The 23796-nt window shown below is 37.8% G+C and overlaps 2 protein-coding genes across 8 annotated transcripts in view; both read left to right on the plus strand.

Annotated features, from left to right (window-relative positions):
* LOC124863673 (protein phosphatase 1 regulatory subunit 1B-like) overlaps positions 1-8948 on the plus strand; it is a 30399-nt gene extending 21451 nt beyond the window's left edge. For 2 of the 6 annotated variants that reach the window (XM_047358099.1, XM_047358100.1), the window contains exons 3-5: positions 296-371; positions 1446-1580; positions 7021-8948. In XM_047358099.1, coding sequence (XP_047214055.1) covers positions 296-371; positions 1446-1580; positions 7021-7172 — 363 coding nt within the window. In that variant the 3' untranslated portion in view covers positions 7173-8948. The other 4 variants (XM_047358101.1, XM_047358102.1, XM_047358103.1 and 1 more) reach the window with 2 other exon arrangements.
* Positions 8949-10268: 1320 nt separating this feature from the next.
* On the plus strand, positions 10269-23316 carry LOC124865070 (stAR-related lipid transfer protein 3-like). 2 transcript variants are annotated; one of them, XM_047360083.1, is made up of 15 exons: positions 10269-10492; positions 14378-14616; positions 14703-14780; positions 14940-15017; positions 15116-15169; positions 15487-15604; positions 15685-15792; positions 15888-15943; positions 16028-16120; positions 16906-16968; positions 18942-19037; positions 19120-19199; positions 19311-19415; positions 19532-19625; positions 21643-23316. In XM_047360083.1, the coding sequence occupies exons 2-15, from the start codon at positions 14404-14406 to the stop codon at positions 21772-21774; spliced, it is 1368 nt and encodes a 455-aa protein (XP_047216039.1). In that variant the 5' UTR covers positions 10269-10492; positions 14378-14403; the 3' UTR covers positions 21775-23316. The 2 variants fall into 2 exon arrangements, with proteins under 2 accessions (XP_047216039.1, XP_047216040.1); XM_047360084.1 differs by having other exon boundaries at positions 15685-15786.
* Positions 23317-23796: the final 480 nt, after the last annotated feature.

Genomic DNA, 23796 nt, shown 5'->3' on the forward strand with positions numbered 1-23796 from the left:
AACGAGACACTCTCTTCCCCATGTCTATACGCTTTAAGATGCTTTCCATAGGACTCATATATTCCTTTCTTTATAAAGATGAAGCCTGATTTTTTATTATCTGACAAATAAAGGGAATTATTTGCAGGTGAGCAACCAAAATTAACCCTGTTTTAACAAATTATGTCTACAGTAACATTTTCTTAGATATGGATAAAGTAAGGACATCTTCCCCCCTAATAGTTGGTTTAGGGGATGTTTTTGGAGAAAGTGAAGGAGAAAATCTGGGCTAATCTTATTATCCTTTTCTTTACAGTGGGTTGTGGGGGAGAATGGCGTGCTTAAACCAAAACGTGTGAATCCGAATGTGTATCAACCTCCATCGCTCAAAGGTTTGTACAAACAGCTTTAATTCTGCTGGTGGTGTTTCCGTGAGCTGTGATTTATCCTTATGTTTATATCCTTTTCTATTTTACCTTGCTTCGCTGCAGGTTTTGTCCTCCTTGCTTTTCTGTTACCTTCGATAAAAGTTTATATTATGCATGAGCATATGGTAAAAATGCAATAAAATGCTTTCTAACTCTATTTCTATGCACACATCATTGTGATATGCATGATTCTATAAAACTTTGCCTTTAAAATACACAAAAAACAGAGTTTGAGTGTTTGTGAAGGACAGAGAAGTACTAGAGAAACAGATTAGAGTGTGACAGCTGCGAGACACAGTGTGAGTCTAGGAAAGTCAGGATCATCCAGGATTACAGTCAGTTTTTTATACAGCTGTGGCACAAACACACTGACATCAAATCATGCATGATCGAAATCCATGCCTGATTTAATTTAATCTTTGATGCATGTAACACAAATAAGTGTTATGCAGCATTATTTCATCCACATGGGATTTTAGCATGTGGGTCATAGTGTGTGTCGGGTGATGATATAATGAGTCAGGAAGCCTCGATCCTGAACCAGAAATCTGCCCTTCGTCAGCACAGTGAGGGACACAGAGATCAAACTCAGGAAGATTTCTTGTTGCATAACCTTTCTTAGTTACGTAAAAAAAGTGACCTTCCTTAGTGCTGTGCTCTGCATCTGAGCCTGTGAAAGAATGCCAATGTGACCCAAAGGGAAAAGTGAGGAGTAGGTGAGATAATATCATAGGACAGATGAGAGAGCACAGAATTGTAGAGTGTGCTGCAGAACACGAGAACATATAAAAAAGAGCTAGAAGAAGTGGCAGAAAACAGGAAAAGCTCTGTTTAAAAAAAGATCAGTGTGGGGCTTTGTTTCTTGGCTTTCTGTCAATCTTTCTGTGCATGTGTTTCCTGCCTGCCTGGGCTGTACTCAGAATCCGCTGTGAGGCTAAAAACTGTTGAAGCGTGGTAAAACCAAAACAACATATCCCTCTGTCCCCTTGTCTGTGTCCATGTGTTCGTGTGGCCATCTCCCTGTGTGTCTGTGTGTAGCTGTGCAGAAGATGGCAGAAGCCCAAATGCAGAAACTAGGTGTCTATCCTTTGGAAGACCCTTGTGAAGGGGAAGAGGATGAGGACCACTGGGAGGGAGAGGAGGGAGACGAGGCATCTCCCGCCAAAGCTAATGGTGAGAGGGAGGCTCTTTGTCAACCGCCTGCAGACAACATCTACACTGTGACAATGACACTTTTTCCTCCTAAAGGACAAAATACACCTTGAAACACCTTCTGCTGCTGAAACTGGAATATATACTTTTATACTTTGGTTTCAAAACTGGTGTTTTTCTTAATTTACTATGTGCAAAAAAAAAAAAAACACTAACTAAAATAAACATTAAAAAGTCACATTTACAAGTTTTATTCAAAATTAGACAGTGATCACTGTGATCACTTATAAAATATATTTTGAAACATTTTCGCCCCCAGCTGTGTAAATTGATGTTTTCCTTTGCTGTACAATCTTGTACAATTTAACCAAAAAAATCAAAAGCTGGTTGCAAAGGTTTGGAAAGCCTTGAATTAATATATTGTGGAGCCATCTTTTCATTCAAATGAAGCATTCAGTCTTCTTTTAAGAGTCTTAGCATTCCACATCTTGATTTGACGTTCTAGTCCTCCATATATCTCCATATGATCTTCAAACGACCCTGTGGATTTTCTCTTAGATTTAGTTCTAAACTGTGGCTCAGTCTTTCCAAAACTTTGATTTTTTTCTTTAGTGAAGCCATTTCTGTTTTGGCTGGTTTTGATGTATACTTGACTTACTGTGCTGCAGATGAAAAATACAATCTTCAGCTTTCTTTTGAAATTGTGGACTAAGACCAACCTTTGGTTCAACAGATCTCAATACATTCTCCCATCCCATTATAGGAGATTTTACCTAGGTCTGGAGGTTTTCTTTGGAGAAAAAGCCTTTTGTCTTTAGACAAATGTAAGGGGCAACCATAATCTTTTGTAAAAACATATAGAGAATGCAACTTGTTTGTCACATGTAGAACAAAACCAGTAATAACAATAAATCCCTGCAGCTCTTCTCACCTGCTGTCAGGGTTCTGGGGAATTCCTTAACAGGTTTCTGTCTTGTTTTCTCATCAATACAGGAAATTGTCCAGTTTTGTAATGTTACTGAAGTTCTATGTTGTCTCCAATTATTAATGACTGTCTTCACTGTGTCATGGTTTGTATGCATAATTGTATGCATAATTTCTTTGCACCCTTCTCCTGACTGATACCTTTGCAGAAGGAGATGTTTTTCTTCCTGTAAAAACTCTCTAAAAACTGATTCTCTGTAATTGATATAATGGCATGTGTCAACAAAAGAATACTGAATGCTGGAATTGAATCAAACCACTTTTCAACAGACATAATGCCTCCTTATCAATCAATCAGTCTATTGCAGCTTTCTTATTTTCTACATTTTTCTTCTATCATGTTTATTAGTTTTTCGGTTTAATTGTACAGAATATATTTCATATTTAAGGTTGGAAGATGTTCAGAAATATTTAATCATGGTCTCCGTGTTTTCTGATTACGGAACCTGAACCATAACATTTGTTGAATTAATTTCAAGAAATTTAATTGATAGACAGTGTAAGTTTTTTTACCATAGATGTTGACAATAAAGCTAAAGCTACTGGGAAATTCCTTTTTTGCCCTTTTCAGTAATAGTCATTTAGACACTGACTCCATTTATATTTTTAATTCTTTGCCAGCAAACCTCCAGAGTGTTCTTTTATAGGCTACTTTAAAAAAGTCCTTCAAGTCTTTTCTTTCAACCTTCTACCAGCACATTTTGATGGAAGCTTTCATAGCACTGATTGTGATTCATACTGTTGTAACACGCACGAAGCAAAATGCAGAGAACAAATCAGAAACAACCATTTGGAGCTATTCTTAAGATAATGTTTATACCAAGAAATATGACAAAAATTTGTGTTTTAAACAAACATTAGAGAGCATGATAAACAAGCCTCACAGTCCTTTATTATTGTCATGATGAAAAATGAAATGAACATTACACTGCTCTACCGTTTGTACACGTACAAGATAAGAGTGTAGCCTCATATATGACAATAGTTTTCTTGGTTCAAAAAGGTTAAAATGGTCAAATTTAAAGAAGAAAAGGTGAGATGGATAAGATATGTGGGTTCATTCTGGAGGAAACTCAATAAAAGTTAAGAACATTGATGGTTTTTCTTGAGGTTTTTCAGTGAGATCTTGAGCAGTCACCCTGAGCTTTATATGAGCTCTTTCTCTTTCCACTTTAATTTATGTAGTTAAGGCCGACACCAGGACCAAACCAAAGGGTGAATCGGTCTGTGAAACCAGACAGGAATCAGGTCATGATCAGGTCTTGTAATCTAAAATTAAATCTTTAAACTGACACTTAATATAAATCCTTGATCTCCAAATACAGAAACTTTGAGTTGACCCTGGCCCTTTGAGTGTGCCTGGACCTTTTTATAGATCTGGTTTGTTTTATAACTCAAAATTCTATCTTTATAATCTCTGTTACGTCAGAAGGGAACAGTAACATTTCATTCTGAATTATTGCTCTGTCCAGATGACAGACTGTCTCTGTAAATCCCTTTGTGTTGTGAAAGCCTGCTTAGACACAGAAAATCATTTACTTGATTTGGGTCTTTTTTTATGCAACATATTACTTCAGATTTCCAAAGGAAAAAATAAACATATATATGTGGGCATGTGTTATTAATTTAAACACTGAAACATCACCTTCAAACACAGATTTAAGGAAGAAGTGCTATTGCAGGATTTTAAAATTATCCTTAAAAGTATAGTACACCTTTTATTGTGAAATTTGAACGTCCCAGTTTAGGATGTCCCTTTTGATAATCCCCTAAAATCTAAACAAAATACTCCTAAAGGATGATGCTGCCTTCACCATGTTTGACTGAGGGTTTGTCATTACTTGGGTATCTTTACAAGGGTAACCTTCCTCACTTCCTCACTATACAGTATACCTTATGGTTTACTGTGTTTTTTTCCTTAAAGGGTAACCAATTTTACTAAGACTGTATTAGAAACAAATCTTAGTGTTGACACAAACACACACACACGAACAAACTGTTTTTCCTTTTCCATTCAAACATTTACAGATCACCTTGTTCCAAAACACTTAATGAGTACAGAGCATTCAAGTTTCAGTACACTAAGAGACCCAAACATGCAGATTAAGCTCAAAGTCTGTACAGGTGGAACAGGTGGAGCAGCAGGAAGTATGGGAAGATTAGGCATGTAGACTTTTAAAGGCCATAAGACTGAACTACACTAAGAAGTTTCAGGAAGGACACTCATGAAAGAGTGACACAACTTTGTAGTAGCCAGTGGGAGTTCATACAAATGAAACACCAGATACTCTCCTGCATTAGACCTGCCTAAAGAGTCAAGCATCTGAGATAAGCAATGATGACCATAGCCTGTATTGGGAGTTGAGTGATATGCTGGGTCAGATGAGGCCTGATTTGTTTTGTATTGCAAAGTAAAACGTAATAGCTTTAAATTTGGGCAGAAGATAGTTTGTCATAAATCAGGACATTCAATTTTTTTCACTCTTCACAGGTTTAGATGTGTTTTTTTTATATTGTGTGTTGATTGGCATCTACACTCATTGACTAGTTTATTAGGTGCACCTTGCTAGTACTGTATATGAAGGACGTTTTGAAGGCAAAGGGGTGCCTTTACTCTTGTTGACATAGATTCAAAAACATATCAGAAAAATGACTCAGAGATTCTGGTCCATATTGACATTATATCATCATGCAGTCGCTGCAGATTTATCATCAGCACATCCATAATGTCAAACTCTTGGTCCACTACATCCAAAAGGTGCTCTATTGGATTGAGATCTGGTGACTGTGGCGACCACTGGAACGCAGTAAACTCATTCCCATGTTCAAGAAACCAGTTGGTGCTGCACTGTGCTCTGTGCCATGGTGCATTACCCTGGTGGAAGTACCCATCAGAAAAAAGTCAGCAATAATATTTAGGAGGTGTGTGGTGTTTGACCAATGATCAATTAGTACTAAAGCGCCCAAAGTGTGTCAAGAAAATAGTCCCTATCATTACACCACAAGCAGCCTGAACCCTTGATACAAGGAAAGATGGATGCATGCTTCAATGCTGTTTATGCCAAATCCTGATCCTTCCATCTAAATACCATCTAAGTCACACAGCTGTAATCAAACCTCACTGGACTAAACAAAGTTTATCCAGTCTGTTATTGTCCATTTTTTTTTCTGCTGCTGTAGCCCATCTGCTTCAAGGTTTGACGTGTTGTGCATTGAGAGATAATATTCCACAAACCTTAGTTGTAAAGAATCATTATTTGAGCCACTGCTGCCTTTCTATCATCTAAAAATCAATCAACTGATTCCCCTCTGACCTCTCTCATCAACGAGACATTTTCATCCACACAACTGCAGGATGTTTTCATTTTTTGGTGCATTCTGTGGGCTGCCTGAAAATCCTCGCAAATCCACAGTTTCTGAAATACCCATCTGATACCAACAACCATGCCACATTTAAAGTCACTTAAAATCCCCTTTCTTCTGCATTCTGATTCTCGGTTTGAAGTTGTCTTCACCGCATCTAGATGCCTTCATGCGCTGAGTTGCTACCATGTATTGGATTGATTCACAATTTGTTCTAACAAGTGGTTGAACAGGTCTACCTAATAAAAGGACTAGTGAATGTAAGTGGATGTGCTAGTGAGACAAACTGAGATTAGTCGGTGCAACCAGTTAGTTGTGTGGGTGATCTGTATGGATATGAAAGGCCATGCAAGCAAAGATCTAGAAAGTATGATTTCCAAACATAAAATCCTTTATAAAACAAAGTGTTTTCAGTGTTTTCTTAGCAAAATTTAAAGAAACAAAATATGGTTTTATTGTGCAGCTATTTAAAGTTTTGCATCACCCTATACAGCAAAGTTAACTGATTCATGACATAGACAAACTTTTTTAGGCCCCCAGTCTGGAATAAATGTTCTAAAATCACTTGCTAAGACCAGGGTTCTGCCATGTGGGTCAAAGAGGGGGTGGGGTTTGTGACGTAAATATATCAGATAGAAAAGTATAACTTTTATTTGCGACCTAAAAAAGTGCTCTATTGCTTTTATACATGTGTAGTTAATGGGGGTTGCTGAAAATGGGGAGACTAGGTTACTTTTTTGTTTATTGTTTGGTGGGGTGTATTTCAAAGTCTCAAAAGGAAAGACTCACTCAGAGTGCAATTCATATTAGAACAGCCATTGGTTGCCTTGTTACTGGGATGAAACAATATGTGGAAAACTGAGCTGTTTATTAAAGCTTTACAGATGCAGTGTGCGGCAAAGAATTGACACTTGCAATGCAGCTGATTTCAAGCAGCTCTGTCAAGCCTCAAACATGAAACACCAGTAAACACCTAGTTTGTAATTAATTGACTGTCTTACCCAAAGTAAACCAGGGTACACACATAGCTTTTGGTACACACTGGATACCTGTTAAAATAGATGAAAAAAGAAGATTTTATTGCTCCTTTTAATTTTTTGTTTTGTCTCCTCAGATCATCAAGAGACAGCGACCACTGAAAAGTTTTCTAGTGTGAAAGAGACAACCAAGGAGAAAGAGACAGCACATGAGGAAGATGAAGAGGTGGAGGAGGAGGAGGAAGAAGAAAAGCAGGACAAGATTGAGAACAGTCGGGCATGTAACTGAGGGGAGATTGGAGAACATATTTTGGAGGGACTATTAAGGAAGAGAGTTGGTGTTGTCAAACTGTTTATAATATGGGGAACTTGTAGAAATGAAGAAATTGTTAAATTTGTGGAGTTTCACTTGTTGGTGAGATGTGTGAATGATAGAAAATTCCATGTGCGCGTGAGTAAACAAAGCTTTTTGTACTACGTACCCTCTAAAGGGTCACCTGGATATAAAGTGAAAAATCTTATGAACAGTTGATGAATGATCCACTGACAGAGCATTGCACAATTTGGCCCTACTGACCTGTTTTTATAATGAAAGTTGAAGGACCAAGGTCAGTGTGACCAAAACCTCTGCAAGGTTAAGTCCTCCCATCACTGTTAATGCTTCAGCTCAGAGCTAAACATTATTTTAAGAGGCTAAAAGGTTGAACAGATAATACAATTTATTGGGTATAATTTAAGACTCAAGGTAGCTCTTTTATGACTCTCTGTGAAAACACTTGGAGGTCTTTAAAAATGTGTAGGATGTATTCTGTTTCATTTTGAAATCAAGACCTACATTGTTTGAATCAGCCCTTTGTGTGTGCTGCCATCTTGTGGTGAAAAAAAAGCTTGACAGGGTTGTAAAGTCCAACTTGCAGCTTCTTTTTTTCTAATTGAGTTATAACCAATGATGTATTGATCTCACCTCTTACCTTTAACTTTAGACCTTTTTTCGCTACATGTTCTCAGCTTTAGCCTTTAAATTAACCAACAATCTGTAATTTATACTCTATGAGGACTTTATCAAGATTATAACGAGTCCAGATTTAGTAAAAGCTTTTTGCTTTTATTATTTTGAAGGTAAATTCTTTATTTTTAAATGAACTAAATCATTCTCAAAAATCTAAAGCATGCTTTAATCTAAAAGTTATGGGTTCAGTGATTATATGTGTTTTGTTTTACTAATTTCTTTAACTTTGTAAGATTTGAAATTTAAAATTAAAGGCCAATTCTACCTCTAATTGAAAAACACATGAAAAAAGAAACATCTACTGCCTCCATATTTTAGTTGGAGTAATAATTTACTGGAAAAAAGTTAGATTCCTTGTTGTTTATTGGAATAAAATTAAGATATCACACAGGTTTTTGTGTATTAACTCTTTTATAATTATTTCTTTTGGATTGCTAACATAATTTTATGCTGTAAGAGCTATTTTTCTAGTCTCAAGTTTAGTTTATGAGCTCAGCTGCTTGTTTTCAAGCATGTGACATGCAGCACCAGGCACCTTAAACTAGATGTTGTGCTATTTTTTGTAAATCAGTCACATGAGCTCTGTTCACAAATGTTATATTGTTATTTTATAGTTGATAAAAACATATTTTACTGAACAAAATGTAAAATAATTAAAGTTACAATCAGTCTAATTCAAATTCTAATAATTTACTGGTGGCAGTAATGCATGGGAAGATTTCCAGATGCAACACAGGGTGATTGCATTGTATGTTCCATCTGGGCTGCTGTTTGTTCATAAGACTCGTAAGAATATTTTTTTTAAACCTCTAACCAAACTGACTGGATGAGCAGTAGGTTGTATGTTCAGTCAACCATTCGCTCTCTGTCACCCTCCTACCTTTCTTGGTCCAGTTCAGAAGAAAAGACAGAAGAAAAATCTTGTTTGAACATATTTTTGCTTATTTTGTCCTTGTTTCTCTTTTGTTTTCCACTCTTTTGTTTCATAATGTGACGTGGTTATCTTAAAGTGAGCACTCTATGATATCAAAATAAAGGTTTTTTTCTTCTACTTTATCTCAGTCTGTGTTTAGTGTGTGTTTCTGCTTGTATTACTCATGCATCCCCCCATCCATTGTCTATACCTGCTTGCAGGATCAATCTGTGCAGGGTCATGAGGGGGTTGTGCTTATCTAAAGTGGTCATTGAGGCAGTGTGTACCCTGGAAATATGCCAGTCCAGGGCAACACAAAGACACCAGGACATACAGCCAGGCATACACACACTCACTCCTAAGGGCAAGGTATAGTAACCAATTAATTTGACATGCATATTTTTGGACTGTGGGACAACGCTGGAGTGCCAAGAGAGAACCCAAACATACACAGGAAGAACATGCAAACTTGCATGCAGAAAGACCCCAGGCTGGAATTCAGACCCAGGACTTTCTTGCTGTAAGGCAACTGTGCTATCAACTGTGCCACTCTTCATCCCTTGGAGAGACCAGAACAACATTAAAAATAACATTAATGGAAAGAAGGCTTGCGATAATATTTTTAGGTTAGGCAGTACCTTTGCTGGTAGTCTAGAAATGCGTTACCAGGCTTGTTTATTGACACAGTTTAATTTGCCTTTTACTGCCGTAACATCTCACTCTAAAATGTTCTAGTTCATTTTTTCAATAGAGATGTAGTGGAACATTTCTGTTTGATTGAGATCAAAGTGTACTTTTACAAGGTTCCCACAGCCTTTGAAGGAGAAACAGGCACACAGCATCATATATCCTCCACTATACCTAACAGTAACAATGAAGTGCTTTCCAACATTCATTTTTTATTTAATCCCAAACCCACATGTTTTGTTGCTGAAAAGCTAAATTTGAATCTTAGCTGAACAAAGCATATTGCCCCAAGACCTAGTTAAAGTTCTGGTAGAGTTTAGCAAACTCCCTATTTTTGTAAAAATGGCATAAGAAATCAAGAGGTTCTCTCTTGGGACTGTGGCAGTTATCTCACTGTGAGCTCTGAAGATTCATTTTTAATCTATTTTGGTTGCTCATTGTGTAAAAGAAAATATGGATCCTCTCTGCTCAGTGGCTGGTGGGTAATGGAAATTTTATGCCATACTTTTACCCCATGAAACATTTCTAATGTTGCCTATAAAAGAGAAAACATCTGACGTTTGATAAAGCTTTAAATTTGATTTATTTTTATTACACTGTTGTTTTAGTTATACGAAAAACTATCGCGTGAACGTGAGTTACTGGAAAAAACAACAACACATCAATCGGAAATGTCATTTTCTAACAAACCGGAAGTAACTCCCAGGCAATTCTTTTGAATTTCAAGCCCAAACAGTAAGCAGTGGAAAAAAAAAACTCAACAAATTAAAATTATGTAAACAGCCTCAGGACTTGTTGTCAGTACAACTAAAACCGCTTGTGCAGTCAGCGCGTTAGAGAGCAAGGACCGGAACACCGGAAACGAATCCAGTAAATCTGCTTCGATATCTGTCACGTGACTCACCATTTGCCAGCGTAGTGTAGTGATACATCTTGGTGCCACACTTCATCTTTGATAGTTCCGGAAGGCTCGCTAGCTGATGATGTTGTGCTAAATCAAGTGAGTTTACTGTTTTAAATTTATAATGTGATCCTATTGTAAGGATTCGTTTAAGGTTACCATGTTTCCTATATTTGTGTTGGTATTTGCTTTAGTTGCTTCCTGGAATTGTGAGTATTTCACATTTGTAATAGTTACCTGGTGAAACTTGTTCGAAAAAGGTTAGTTAAGCTAACAGGGGAAAAGGCTAGCAACTGTGCCCGTCAGTTAGTTAAATGTTATTTAATCTGTGCATGTTTACTTAATGTATTCAAGTTTTAGTTAGCTGTTCTGTGGATTTATCCCCTTATTTGTTTTGGACTAGTTTCCAGCTTGCTGACAGACATGGTCGGCTTGTAACGAGTCGTCAGTCATGGGATTTCACCCCAAATGTAGCCTGAACTTCTTGTGATGTAAACAGTTTTCGCTTTAGTTCGAGGACTTTGGGTTTAGGGTCTTTAGAAATAGTTGCAGAGACAATAGGAACGCACTCAGCCCTGATTATCATTTCATTATACTGCAATTGCACTACCAAATCCTGATGCCAGTGAGCAACTATTCTGATTCAGCTAAAATGTATCTGATTTTTAAACCACAAGCTAATCGTCATACACACTGAAAAGCTTAAACTGTTAAATCCAAATGTAAATTCAGTTGAAATAAATTATGAAGCCAGTTGGCCAATTTTCTCAAAATGTTTGGTAGTCTGGCCCTTTTTTCTTAATCAAATATAAAAATATTCAGTAAATAATACCTTGCAAATTCAACGATGTGCACATTTATTTTTAATGGCAATTGTGCGCATGCTTCAGGCGACATTTACTAGGAAAACCACCGAAGAGGAAGCCTGGGAGGTTGCAAAAATGTGAGAACCATCGTACGGTGGTTTGCAAAAGGACAATGAAGGCTATTCTTAACGTCATAACCTAAAGTAATTGGTCCGATATTTTAAAAGCACTTCTCCTAGTTATCTGACCAGAAAGCTTCATCACGTGTTGATATATTTACCGCCAAATGAGAAAATTATTGATGACTTGCACATTGCCTGACTGACAGTTTAGCTACTCAAAACGATTCTCTTAATAGTTTACTTAGAAGCTATTTACATTTAGGCTCAGATTTATTGAGCCTTTGCAGTCCCTGCCAGAGTAAGATTTAAAATAATCTTTTAATTTAATCAATAACGATCTTCTGACTAGAATTAAAATTATTGTTTTGGAGTGGCCCAACTATAATCCTGACTTAAACTTCACAATCTTTGGAGGGAAGTAAATATTAGGGTAATGCCAAGGGGGCCTTCAACCTAAAAAATTAATGACCAAAAAGTCTGTCGGAACATAAAAGAGGCATTTGATGGCTCTATTCCCAATAAATGCATTTTCATTGATTGTTGGGGATAATATATCCTTTTATGTTAAAATGTTAAGGAAAACACAATAGTTGCTATTTTTAAAAACTGATACCCCATTTTGATTGTCTTGCTGTCTTATGGGAGAGGCCTACAGTACAGACCAAAGGTTTGGACACACCTTCTCATTCAAAGAGTTTTCTTTATTTTCATGACTATGAATATTGTAGCTTCACACTGAAGGCATCAAAACTATGAATTAACACATGTGGAATTATATACTGAACAAAAAAGTGTGAAACAACTGAAAATATATCTTATATTCTAGGTTCTTCAAAGTAGCCACCTTTTGCTTTGATTACTCCTCCGTACTCTCTTGGCATTCTGTTGATGAGCTTCAAGAGGTAGTCACCTGAAATGGTTTTTTCACAGGTGTGCCCTGTCAGGTTTAATAAGTGGGATTTCAAGCCTTATAAATGGGTTTGGAATCATCAGTTGTGTTCTGCAGGAGGTGGATACAGTACACAGCTGATAGTCCTACCGAATAGACTGTTAGTATTTGTTTTATGGCAAGAAAAAAGCAGCTAAGTAAAGAAAAACGAGTGGCCATCATTACTTTAAGAAATGAAGGTCAGTCAGTCCGAACAATTGGGAAAACTTTGAAAGTGTCCCCAAGTGCAGTCGCAAAAACCATCAAGCGCTACAAAGAAACTGGCTCACATGAGGACCGCCCCAGGAAAGGAAGACCAAGAGTCACCTCTGCTGCGGACGATAAGTTCATCCGAGTCACCAGCCTCAGAAATCGCAGGTTAACAGCAGCTCAGATTAGAGAACAGGTCAATGCCACACAGAGTTCTAGCAGCAGACACATCTCTAGAACAACTGTTAAGAGGAGACCGTGTGAATCAGGCCTTCATGGTAAAATAGCTGCTAGGAAACCACTGCTGAGGACAGGCAACAAGCAGAAGAGACTTGTTTGGGCTAAAGAACACAAGGAATGGACATTAGACCAGTAGAAATCTGTGCTTTGGTCTGATGAGTCCAAGTTTGAGATCTTTGGTTCCAACCACCGTGTCTTTGTGCGGTGCAGAAGAGGTGAACGGATGGACTCTACATGCCTGGTTCCCACCATGAAGCATGGAGGAGGAGGTGTGATGGTGTGGGGGTGCTTTGCTGGTGACACTGTTGGGGATTTATTCAAAATTGAAGGCATACTGAACCAGCATGGCTACCACAGCATCTTGCAGCGGCATGCGATTCCATCCGGTTTGCGTTTAGTTGGACCATCATTTAGTTTTCAACAGGACAATGACCCCAAACACACCTCCAGGCTGTGTAAGGGCTATTTGACCAAGAAGGAGAGTGATGGGGTGCTGCGCCAGATGACCTGGCCTCCACAGTCACCGGACCTGAACCCAATCGAGATGGTTTGGGTTGAGCTGGACCGCAGAGTGAAGGCAAAAGGGCCAACAAGTGCTAAGCATCTCTGGGAACTCCTTCAAGACTGTTGGAAAACCATTTCAGGTGACTACCTCTTGAAACTCATCAACAGAATGCCAAGAGTGTACGGAGCAGTAATCAAAGCAAAAGGTGGCTACTTTGAAGAACCTAGAATATAAGACATATTTTCAGTTGTTTCACACTTTTTTGTTCAGTATTTAATTCCACATGTGTTAATTCATAGTTTTGATGCCTTCAGTGTGAAGCTACAATATTCATAGTCATGAAAATAAAGACAACTCTTTGAATGAGAAGGTGTGTCCAAACCTTTGGTCTGTACTGTATATCATTTCCAAACAGAAACAAACCTGTAGGTTGAGAGGAAATACCTTTTTAAATCTGAATCATCTAGGGGTATAAAAATTTTCAGCCTAAATTTATCCTAAAGGACATTTTTTATTTCTATTGTGTTACTTTTGATTTACAGTATTTCCTAAGTATACTTACATGGTATAGCATTAGTAAGCTCTCATTTGTCAGATTTGTGCCTTATCTTCTTCATTTTCCTGTCTATCTCCCATAATAATTTTTCCCAACTATTTCTTGAGATTCCCTGACGTAGAATTTCCCCCTGATTTCTCCTGATTGGTGATCAGCAGGTACAATACTAAAAATTTTATTTCCCCTTTCTCTTTTTAAAAACCATACAACCATTGTAAACTCATTGTGCTTTAAAGCATATTAAGGATTAAACAGCCTTTTGAGCTTAATATAAATTCAGATAAAGGTTAAGGACCTGTGCAGATATGTATAAATGGGCATGATCTTTTATGAATTTAAAACAACTACTTCTGCCAGGTAACCTGTCGCCCGTTTTTCAGACGCGCCCTTTTGAAAGATGCAACCTTCGGCATCCACATTAATCCACCATTCAGAACAAAATTAGTAGTAAATATGTTGACATAGGCACCTCTGATACTCATCTGATTTGTTAGAAGTGGCCTCTGTTAATTTTGCATTTGGGAGCTACTAATATGTAATCCAAGAAACTGAAGATATGCTGTTTGGGAAATGGGAAGAGGAGAGGGAATCAACATTTTTCTTTTGTATTGTTGCAGGTGAGACTTTCATTCAGGCACCAGCGATGCAGGGGGGAGAGTATGGGGAGCTCGGGGGCAGCCTGCCTGCCATCGCCTCTCTGAACGCCTCCTACTCCACGTCGCTGACCCTCCCTTCTCCATACCTCCTGGTTCCGCCTGCAGTGCGCAAAGCGGTGTCCGATGTCCGGCGCACCTTCTGTCTCTTTGTGACCTTTGATCTCCTCTTCATCACGCTTCTGTGGATTATAGAGCTAAATGTAAATGCGTGTTTATTCAGAGGCATCTTTAAGCAATGCAGCTCTTCTACTTTATTTCTTTTTGACTCTACCTTGCTGTCCTTCAGGTCACTGGTACACTTTTGGAGAATCTGGAAGACCAGGTTGTCAGATATAACTTCAAGTCTTCCTTCTTTGACATAGTTGTAAGTGCTAAATCCTTCTTGCTTTGGTGCGAGTCTAAAGATTGTGATCTGGATTATTTCTGGAGAGCATGGAAGCAGATTTACTGCAGGGGAAAATATTTGCAAAGTTTAGCACTTGGTGACATCATGTGGTTACCCTTCTCTTCTTGTTCACGTCAGGTCCTTGCCTTGTTTCGCTTCCTCTGTCTACAAATTGGCTATGCAGCGTTTAGGCTGAAACACTGGTGGGTTGTTGCGGTAAGTCAGCTCAGACACAGTAAAATACATTATTTAAATTATGGTAAAATCTCATCTTTTATGCGGGACGTCAATAAGTGCTCGGATACTCTCTGCAGGTTTCGACTCTAGTGACCAGCGTCTTCCTCGTAGTGAAGGTCATCATTTCTGAAGTGAGTACCTTACTAATGCAGCACTTTCATGATTAGGCTTCAGCAGCACGAGCTTATCAGCTGAACCCTCTTCAGCTTTTTCACTTCTGCTTTTCTGCAAAACATTTATAGTCTGTGTTCACATTGTTTGGATTTTACTGCAGGATCCATCAACTAAACAGTCTTTTCTACACTGTCTCACTGAACCAAGCTCGTTTCCCATTACATTTATATAACCCTAACCCTCTTATCTTGAGCTATAAGGAAGTAAGCCAGTCTAAACATGCATAATAAAAGTGAAAGTATACCCCTTGCCGTTTCTTTCTGATTGTGCACAGCTCCTGTCCAAAAATGCTTTTGGCTATGTTTTACCCATCACCTCGTTTGTGGTGGCGTGGTTGGAGACCTGGTTCTTTGACTTCAAGGTCCTTTCCCAGGAAGCCGACGATGAGCGAGGTGAGAGAAAAATGACAAGTTTAATCACGCCTCAACAGAAATGTCCATTTTCTTTAACTGATTTCCTCCTCTAACCTCAGCTTACCTAGCAGCAGTGAACGCGGCCTGTGAAAGTGCTCCTATGATCTACTCCCGCCCTGTTTCAGACGGACAGTTCTACTCGCCACCTGAATCTGTAGCTGGTGATGGTCTGAACATATTTACCATTCATCTTCCGCCGTATGCTTGTTTATTTCCTGATTTCTGCAAGTGAAGACCTTTTTTTTTCTTTCTTTTTTTGCAGACTTGGACAAGGATTTGGACGAGGAGGGTCTCTGGCGCAAAGCTGTCACCTTTCAGGTATTTGCATCAGTGCCTTTTAGCTGTTTAATTTAATGATCCTCCTCCTTTCTTTAATTTCTCCCTGTATGGATCTCGCTGCAGGAGAAGGAGTATGTCAAACAGGGTCGAGAGGCCATGTCTGTGGTGGAGCAGATCCTCATCCAGGAGGAAAACTGGAAATTTGAGAAAAACAATGTAGGAGCATCTCTTCTGTTCTTCACTCAGTACTGAAGGCTACATTAGTGTGCCTTTTAAAGCCATTTCTTCTGGCAATAAATTCCATGTTTTATCAGCAAATTGGTTAGTTAATCCAAATAAAACGTGGCTGTTTCTATAATTTATTTTCTTTCAACTCTTATAAAAAGAAGTCAATAGGAAGATCAGACTTGAAAGATATTCGGTCACCTCATGCATACCTTCGGGTATCTGGTTAAGCCGTGAAGGTCGATGGAACCAGTTTAGTAGCTTTTAAAACTGAAAGAGAAACCCACTTCCCATCTTGCAACATTTTTCTGCAAGTGATGATTTAAATCTTAGATTTTTTTTCTGCTTCGAATTTCAAGTGTTATGTAAAAATCTTGGGACCAGGTTTGCTACGCAGTCTTTAAATCTGGAAAAGTGTGAAATATTACTTTTATTTCATTTTTAAAGTTTAAAAAAAGAACATTTAGGATAAACCAATCCAGCATTTATTCATCTCTCTTAAAGATTTGGAAATGGAACAACTCTAACTTTGTCCAGATACCAAAATCATAGTGAAATAGCCCTTTATCCCACTGCTGAATCTGAACCCTGAAGTGTTGTGTTGCTTCAAAGTCTGTGGAATAAATAAACCCCAACTTGGTTGATGTTTTGTACTTGAATGAGAAGAAATGATTAAAAAATGATTAAGAGAAATTAAGCAATTGAAAAAATTTGGAATTTTAAATTGGAAAATTTGTAAAACTTTCTGATACTGACAAGACTTTGTGTTTTGACAGGACATGGGAGACTCTGTCTACACTCTGGAGATTCCCTACCATGGAAGGACTTTTATTCTCAAGGTACTGCAGATGTGAAACTAAATGTCATGAAGTCCAAATCACATTGTAATGTGTAAAGCTGGATTTGTTTTTCTCTCTGTGGGAATTTTTTGAAGCCGTTAAAGGCATCTTTTGAAATGACTATTTTGCTCTTTGAATAAAGACTTGCTGGCCTCATCAGTTCCACCCAGCTTGTACTGAAAGGTGTAGATTCACGGCTTTTATGTTCTTTGAACATTTGATTCAAAGGATCCACACTGGAGAAATATTTAAGAAATTTTTTTATATATTGTGAGTCACCAAACACTGATTTATAAATCATTCAGACATAAACATCCTATCAGAGTCACGTCATTTGTTCCAGATCTGTTTCCTGAATTTTACCAAAAAATAATGGGATGGAATTGGAAGAGCCTTTGTCATTGTAAAACCAGCTGACTCTGAAATTGGGAGCTTCAGTTGTATTCAGGTTTGGTCTCGCTGGAGCAGTGTTTCAGGGAAGAACCTTTGAGACGGGATGTTACATGAAAAGTTCGCTTTGTAGTGCAAAAGCCTTGATTCTAAACCACTCTCGATGATCACAGATCTTTAACAGGTTGGAAGGAATTTTGTAATTAGCTTAGCCTTTTCTAAATTATGGGGAGTCTTTAGCCTCGTTAACTTAATAGACTTCCACATCACGCTAGCAGGAAAGATCAGTTGTTGTAGTTCCAACTTCGGATCAAAATGTGTAATATATTCCCTTATTTTCTTGTGTTTCGAATGATTTCATTTTAATTTCACACATCCTGTATGAAAAATCCCTTGGGGATTTCTCCTCTTTGCATGTTACTTTATACATTCACCATTAACTGTCCGAGTGCCGCTCTTACGCCCTTTAGTGTTGCACCTTCTGCGTTCCTCATTAATTAACATTTAGATAATTGAGTCAGGATCGTCCATCTCGATGCCTCAAATAGATTCTTTCTACCATTCCTACTTTCTAAAGTCTGCAATTTGGATCAGCTATTTTTAATAATGCTCAAGTAGCATTAAGCGTTATTAAAAATCCAGCAGTACTAGTTGGACCAACTAGTACCAGTAGGTGTATGCTCTCCTTGCATGCTCCTGAGTTTGTCTAATTGAATTGATTTGTGTTCAAAGTAAGTTACTGAGGTCATTCATTCTGTGAAGAATGTTTTTTTTTTACTATGGTGGACCATATAAGGGGTGATGGAGTTGCATATATTGACATACTCACGTTGCTTTATGCCGAAGAGGAAATGCCTTTGTAGTGTGTGTTTCAACAAGACAACGTCCCTAAACACACCAGCAGGCGAGCAGTATCTTGGTTACAGAACATCAAAAGTGGTCAGTCCAAAGCCAGGACTTTAACCAGATTGAAAACGTTTGAGTCGACATCAAAAAGGTTGTTTCTGAGGCAAAACCAAGAAATGCAGAGAAACTGTAAACTGGGCTGGAATACCTGTTCACATGTGCCAGGACTCCATGCAGCACAGATATGAAGCAGTGGTTATATAACTAAATATTAGTTCAGTGATTCACAGGAATGCCAAATCCTAAAGATTTTTTAGTTTATAAAGTAAACATTTGAATTTGTAAAGAAAAATGCCGATTATTTAATCAAACAGGCCAACGGTCATTTTTCTCAGTTTTCTGTAATGTGATTAAAAGATTGATTCATTTTTCTTCATGGTTTGATTTAGAATATAATATGCAGTGTTCTCAGTGCATGGAAATAAAAATTATTCTAAGGATTATGAACTTTACTCACGTTTTTAAACACACTGCTATTATTTTGAACACATCTCTATGTATGCTAGTGCTTCCTTGGTTTAGAGGGCTTCGCTCTAAAGGTTGTTTTTGTGTCAGAAAAGTGTGTTTTTTAAAATGACGTATCTGCTTTAAAAAAAACAAAAAAAACAATGGACAGTCTGGTTATGATTTATGTTGGATTCATGCTCAGATTTTTTGCCTTGTTCTCATTTGTTCAGGGCTTGATGCAGTGCCCCGCTGAGTTTGTCTATCAGGAGGTGATTCTGCAACCAGAGAAAATGGTTCAGTGGAACAAAACTGTTTCTGTCTGCCAGGTGAAGTGCTTCTCTCGAACATTATCCACCTTGACGTTTTGCAGAGCTAAAGCTTAATACTTCTCTATACTTTCCTCCTCAGATCCTCCAGAGGGTTGACGACAACACTTTGGTGACTTACGACGTTTCTGCTGGTGCAGCGGGAGGAGTCGTGTCTGCCAGGTATGCAAAGATCAGTCTTTTTTCTTTTACCAAGATTTCGGGTCTGAAACAAAGTAAATTGATTTATTGATGTTTTATTTTTATTTATTTATTTTTATTTTATTCTTCAAGGGACTTTGTTAATGTTCGACGAGTCGAACGCAAACGAGACTGTTACATGTCTGCTGGCATGGCAACCAACCACGATGCCAAACCCCCATGTGGTCGCTACGTCAGGTCAGTCCATACCTCTAGGCAGACTTCCTGTCATCACTCCAGTAGAAGAGAACATGATTTCTTTTGCAGTGGTGCCTTTTTTTTTAACATCCTTTTTTTATTATTGCTTGTTCTAGGGGAGAAAATGGCCCAGGAGGATTTGTGGTTTTGAAATCCAGCAGTAACCCGTCTGTCTGCACATTCATCTGGGTCCTCGACACAGATTTGAAGGTGGAAAAATCAACAATGAAGTCTTTTTTTATGACACCCCACCATCCCTTTGATGTTTTCCACTTTGGCTGATTTTGTAAATCATTTCATAGACAAGAACTTGCAAAAAAACGTATTTCTTGTAAACGTGAAAAAGAATTTTACAAACTAATGTCAGTTAATTATAAATCTAAAGTGTATAAGTCAGGAGATGGCCTCTCACAGCACGACCCATGGTGTTCAGTTAAATTCACCTTTAAGAAATGGAATAAGTTTGGTATTTATTCCTTCTAAATCTGCCTAGAGAAGGCCATACTCTCTAGAAGGGTGACTGGCCTGAGGAAGAATGGGGAGGGAGGCCACCAACACACCTACAACCAGTCTAAAGGAGTTCAAAGCAGTGGCTCGGATGGGAGAGACTGTACATAAAACTGTTGCCCAGGTTCTTCACCAGTTAGATATATGGGAGATTTAAACTCTGACGAGACAAAAGCCAACGTTTTTTGGCATTTAGACTAAACACTATGTCTGGCAAACATTAAGCACTGGACCACTCTACTGTAAAACATGGTGGTGGCACCAATATGCTCTGGAGATGCTTCTCAGAAAAATATCACCAAATCCTGGATGATAATCTGATTCAGTCTGTCAGAGAGCAATTTGGGATTAGATTTATTTTCCAGCAGGAAACTGCAACAAACATACAGCAACAGCTTCACACAAATGGTTGAAAGAGAACAAGGCGAATGTTCTAGATTGGCTAAATCAAAGCCTAGATCTCCATCGTATTAAAAATTTGTCCCTGGACTCGAGCTGTTTACATCCAATGACCAAGCAACCTGACAGGAATGAAGCAGAAAGCGATGCCCACGTGTGGCAGCCTGATTGAGATATATTCTTGTATATCTTTGTTAAATTATCCAAGATATGTTGACCATGATCATTTCTAAAAGCGTGAAGCATCCAAGCAAGGTGAAAACATTTTCAACCTCAAGTTTTCAGAACAGTAGCTATTTGAAAATCATCTGATAAGAATTTGTAGGAATCCTGATATTTTAAGAGATTAAAATAAAATAAAAATAGTTAAGTCTGGAAATTCTGGTATTTGCTTTTAGAGTCATTTAAATCTGAGTGAGCATAGAAAATGAAGCCATATTTATTTCCACTACTCTGTTTGAGAACTTTAAAATCCGACTTTTTCAAAACAAACTGCTAATAAAGTGAAGTAATTTTAATGATAAAAGAATACATGTATGAAACTGGAGAACCGCAGCACTTGATGTGATGCTGCACATTTTCTTTTAGGAGTTTTAGGAGCCTTTTGTTTGTTGTTTTTTTTAAATAATAGGGTGATTATAGCACTAAGCGAGTAGTTTATAAGTCAGTAATGCATTGGTTTAAATTTATGTTTCCAGGCAGGATTTCTGTGTTGAGACGGATATATTAACCACTTAGCTCAAGATTAAGAGCTTTGAGATGTTCAGATAATAAAATAATGAAGCAGTTTTAAAAGCAAATGAGACATTTAAATTATATTTACAACAAGGAGCCCGAGATCATATTATTTCCATATGAAATTATTATTTTGAGTTACAACAAGATAAACATGAGATCTCATCTTATAACCTGATCAAATTTCTACCTCCTCAAAACGGGCTTAAGGTCTTGTTATTTCAGCATGGTTAGATTATGAATTATCACAACAAAAAGGATTCAGAACTGATTAATGAATCACTGAAACTGAATTTGAAATAAATAGCTCAAAGTAATATTATTTTGAGATAATTGTATAAGAACTATTAAATGAGCCTCAGACGGTAATAACCTCATCTTATCGCATCACAGTGAGCTAAATGTCTTGTTATTGCCAGATGATAACATAATAAGGCTGTTATCTCAAGATAATGAAGTAAAGAACTTCAAGGCATCTCCATTAAGCCTGAAGAATTATTTCTCTTGATCACTTTTTAAGGCATAAATATGTATCACCATGTTGTTCTCTCCAACCACCTAATATTCACTCGTTGTTCCTTTCTAGGGCCGTCTGCCCCGCTACCTCATCCACCAAAGCCTTGCTGCCACCATGTTTGAGTTTATGTCCCATTTACGCCAACGCATCGCTGACCTCCGGCCCTCCCATCACCACCACCATCATCATCCTCACCCCTAAAAGCCTAAGGAAAGGTCCCCTGGGAAGCAGCCCTGCTATGTTCTTTGTCTTGGACCCCATCGTCCACCTGAGAAGGGGAAGCAGCATCCTGTGAAGCCTCTGAGCTGAAAGGCCGTGTGCAACAAGCTGCTGTAACGGAACAGACTTTATCTCTGAGCATAGGAGACCATATTTTGGATCAGACCGAGTGATTTGGATGGAGCAGCTGATTATCTTCAAAACTTAATTTTTTACAGTTTACCTGTGGCTGTTGCTCTGATTCTCACTAGGAAATTTGACTTGTTCTGAGTTGAGGTGTGGTGCACTTTATTGACAAGAAAGGTTTTCATGAGGTCAGAGGTGATCTGTAAGAACTGTTGGCACAGAACAGAGGCAGCTGAGCCTTATCTCACAGAACTTAATGTTTATTATTGATTTGCTGTTGTTGTTTTTTTTCGTTTCTCTGCACCTTTTTTATTTTCTCTTTCTATCTACCTGCCTACACATAACAGCCATATTCTCTCCAAACATATTATTTCAAAGAATACTGTGATACATAAAGAGGACGCGCTACTTCCTGCTCACTGCTAGAGGGAGAAATAACCGACGTACTTTGGGAAACGGCTCAGTCTTTTCCATAGCAGAGAAATCTGTTGTACCATGGTTTTTAAAAAAGTTTTTTTTTTTGTGTTTTCCATATATCTTAAAGCTGAATTCACATCAAAGGCATGATTGTTCAGAAGTTAAAAGTAGACCAGCCTGTCTTCTTACTACAGCTGTCTTTTGTGCCAATAACCTCATGTGGCCTTGTTGGGGGTGAAAAAATTAGCTGATTTATAAATGAATAAAAATTATAATTGATTACCCTGCTGTCCTTCGTTCGTGCCCTTGAGATGTGGACCTAACAAATATTTAGCTTTCAATTCGTACATAATGAAGCAAAACGCAGCTTGTAATCATGTGAAAACACCCCCTTCAGCTTGGACTTGGTATTAGTCTGCATACTGGTGCTAATTTAAAAACAATCATGGTTTAAAGTTAAAACTGTCCGGAAAAGTTGTGGTTTTGTTTTAAGATGACTGAGACAACTTCAGTTCTTCTTCCTGAAGGACCAAGGTTGTGGATTCGACTGTGAGGAATTTTACTTTGTTTTTGGAAGCTGCGATTATTGTAGGGAAAAAAAAAAAACTGTGCATGAAGTCCAAAATGTTTGGGTAATGAAATAAACTGGGTAATGTATTTGTTTTATCATTAAGATACTGACAGTAGAGATTTCAAGTGAAGATATTGTTAACAGTTGTGCCTTTGTTGCAGTAATAATACATACAAGACTTATTGTTGCTTTTTGGTAATTTCAAGCTGTTTATTCTCTTCTTCACTGAGGGTCTATTAAATGTATAAGAAGCCTGCTTGGAATACTTATGTTTACTTATTTCTTTATTAGTTTTCAAACTAATTTGTCTAATTCATTTTCATATCAAACATGTTAATTCAAAGCCATCACTACTGACCAACTGTTTTTACTGAATCTTAACAAATGTCTAATAAAACAGGGTGAACCTATCTTGAGATAGTTTTTTTTTCTTTAACTCACAAATTCTGGTGTCAGTCGCAATGGGTCCAGTTTGTAACAATGTGAGTAAATTGTGAACAGAAGTTCTCGGATTTTTCATAAATTGTTGTTTTTTCTTTGTTTTTAGTTTTAGTAACAAAACCCATTATTTGTAAGGCTTGTTTTTGTCATTTGACCTGCTTTACTCTATAGTGGTGTGTCTGCAGAGGTTTGATGATGATCAGGTTAATGAAAAGCAACAACGGAGAACATTTGAAGGTCTTGGAGTATCTTGAGTTTGCATGCATGTGCACTTCTGGTTCCACAACGTTTTTCACAGTGTTGACGTCTGTAGTTATTGCAGCACTTTGATTTTTTTCTCCTTTCTTGCTGTTTGACAGGAGAAGCCTCAAAATATTATCCTTCTGTGTTTTATTTATCTAATTTTGGAACCAAGTGATTTATTATTCTGTGGAGAACAAAAAAACACA

This window comes from Girardinichthys multiradiatus, chromosome Y (genome assembly GCF_021462225.1).
Source record: "Girardinichthys multiradiatus isolate DD_20200921_A chromosome Y, DD_fGirMul_XY1, whole genome shotgun sequence".
Classification (NCBI taxonomy): Eukaryota; Metazoa; Chordata; class Actinopteri; order Cyprinodontiformes; family Goodeidae; genus Girardinichthys; species Girardinichthys multiradiatus.

Coding starts and splice junctions, on each gene's coding strand:
- LOC124865070 (XM_047360083.1), top strand. CDS start 14,404: ATGCAGGGGGGAGAGTATGGGGAGCTCGGGGGCAGCCTGCCTGCCATC. Junction 15,793..15,887: donor TGAATCTGTAGCTGGTGATG/GTCTGAACATAT, acceptor CTTTTTTTGCAG/ACTTGGACAAGGATTTGGAC. Junction 19,416..19,531: donor CCATGTGGTCGCTACGTCAG/GTCAGTCCATAC, acceptor TGCTTGTTCTAG/GGGAGAAAATGGCCCAGGAG.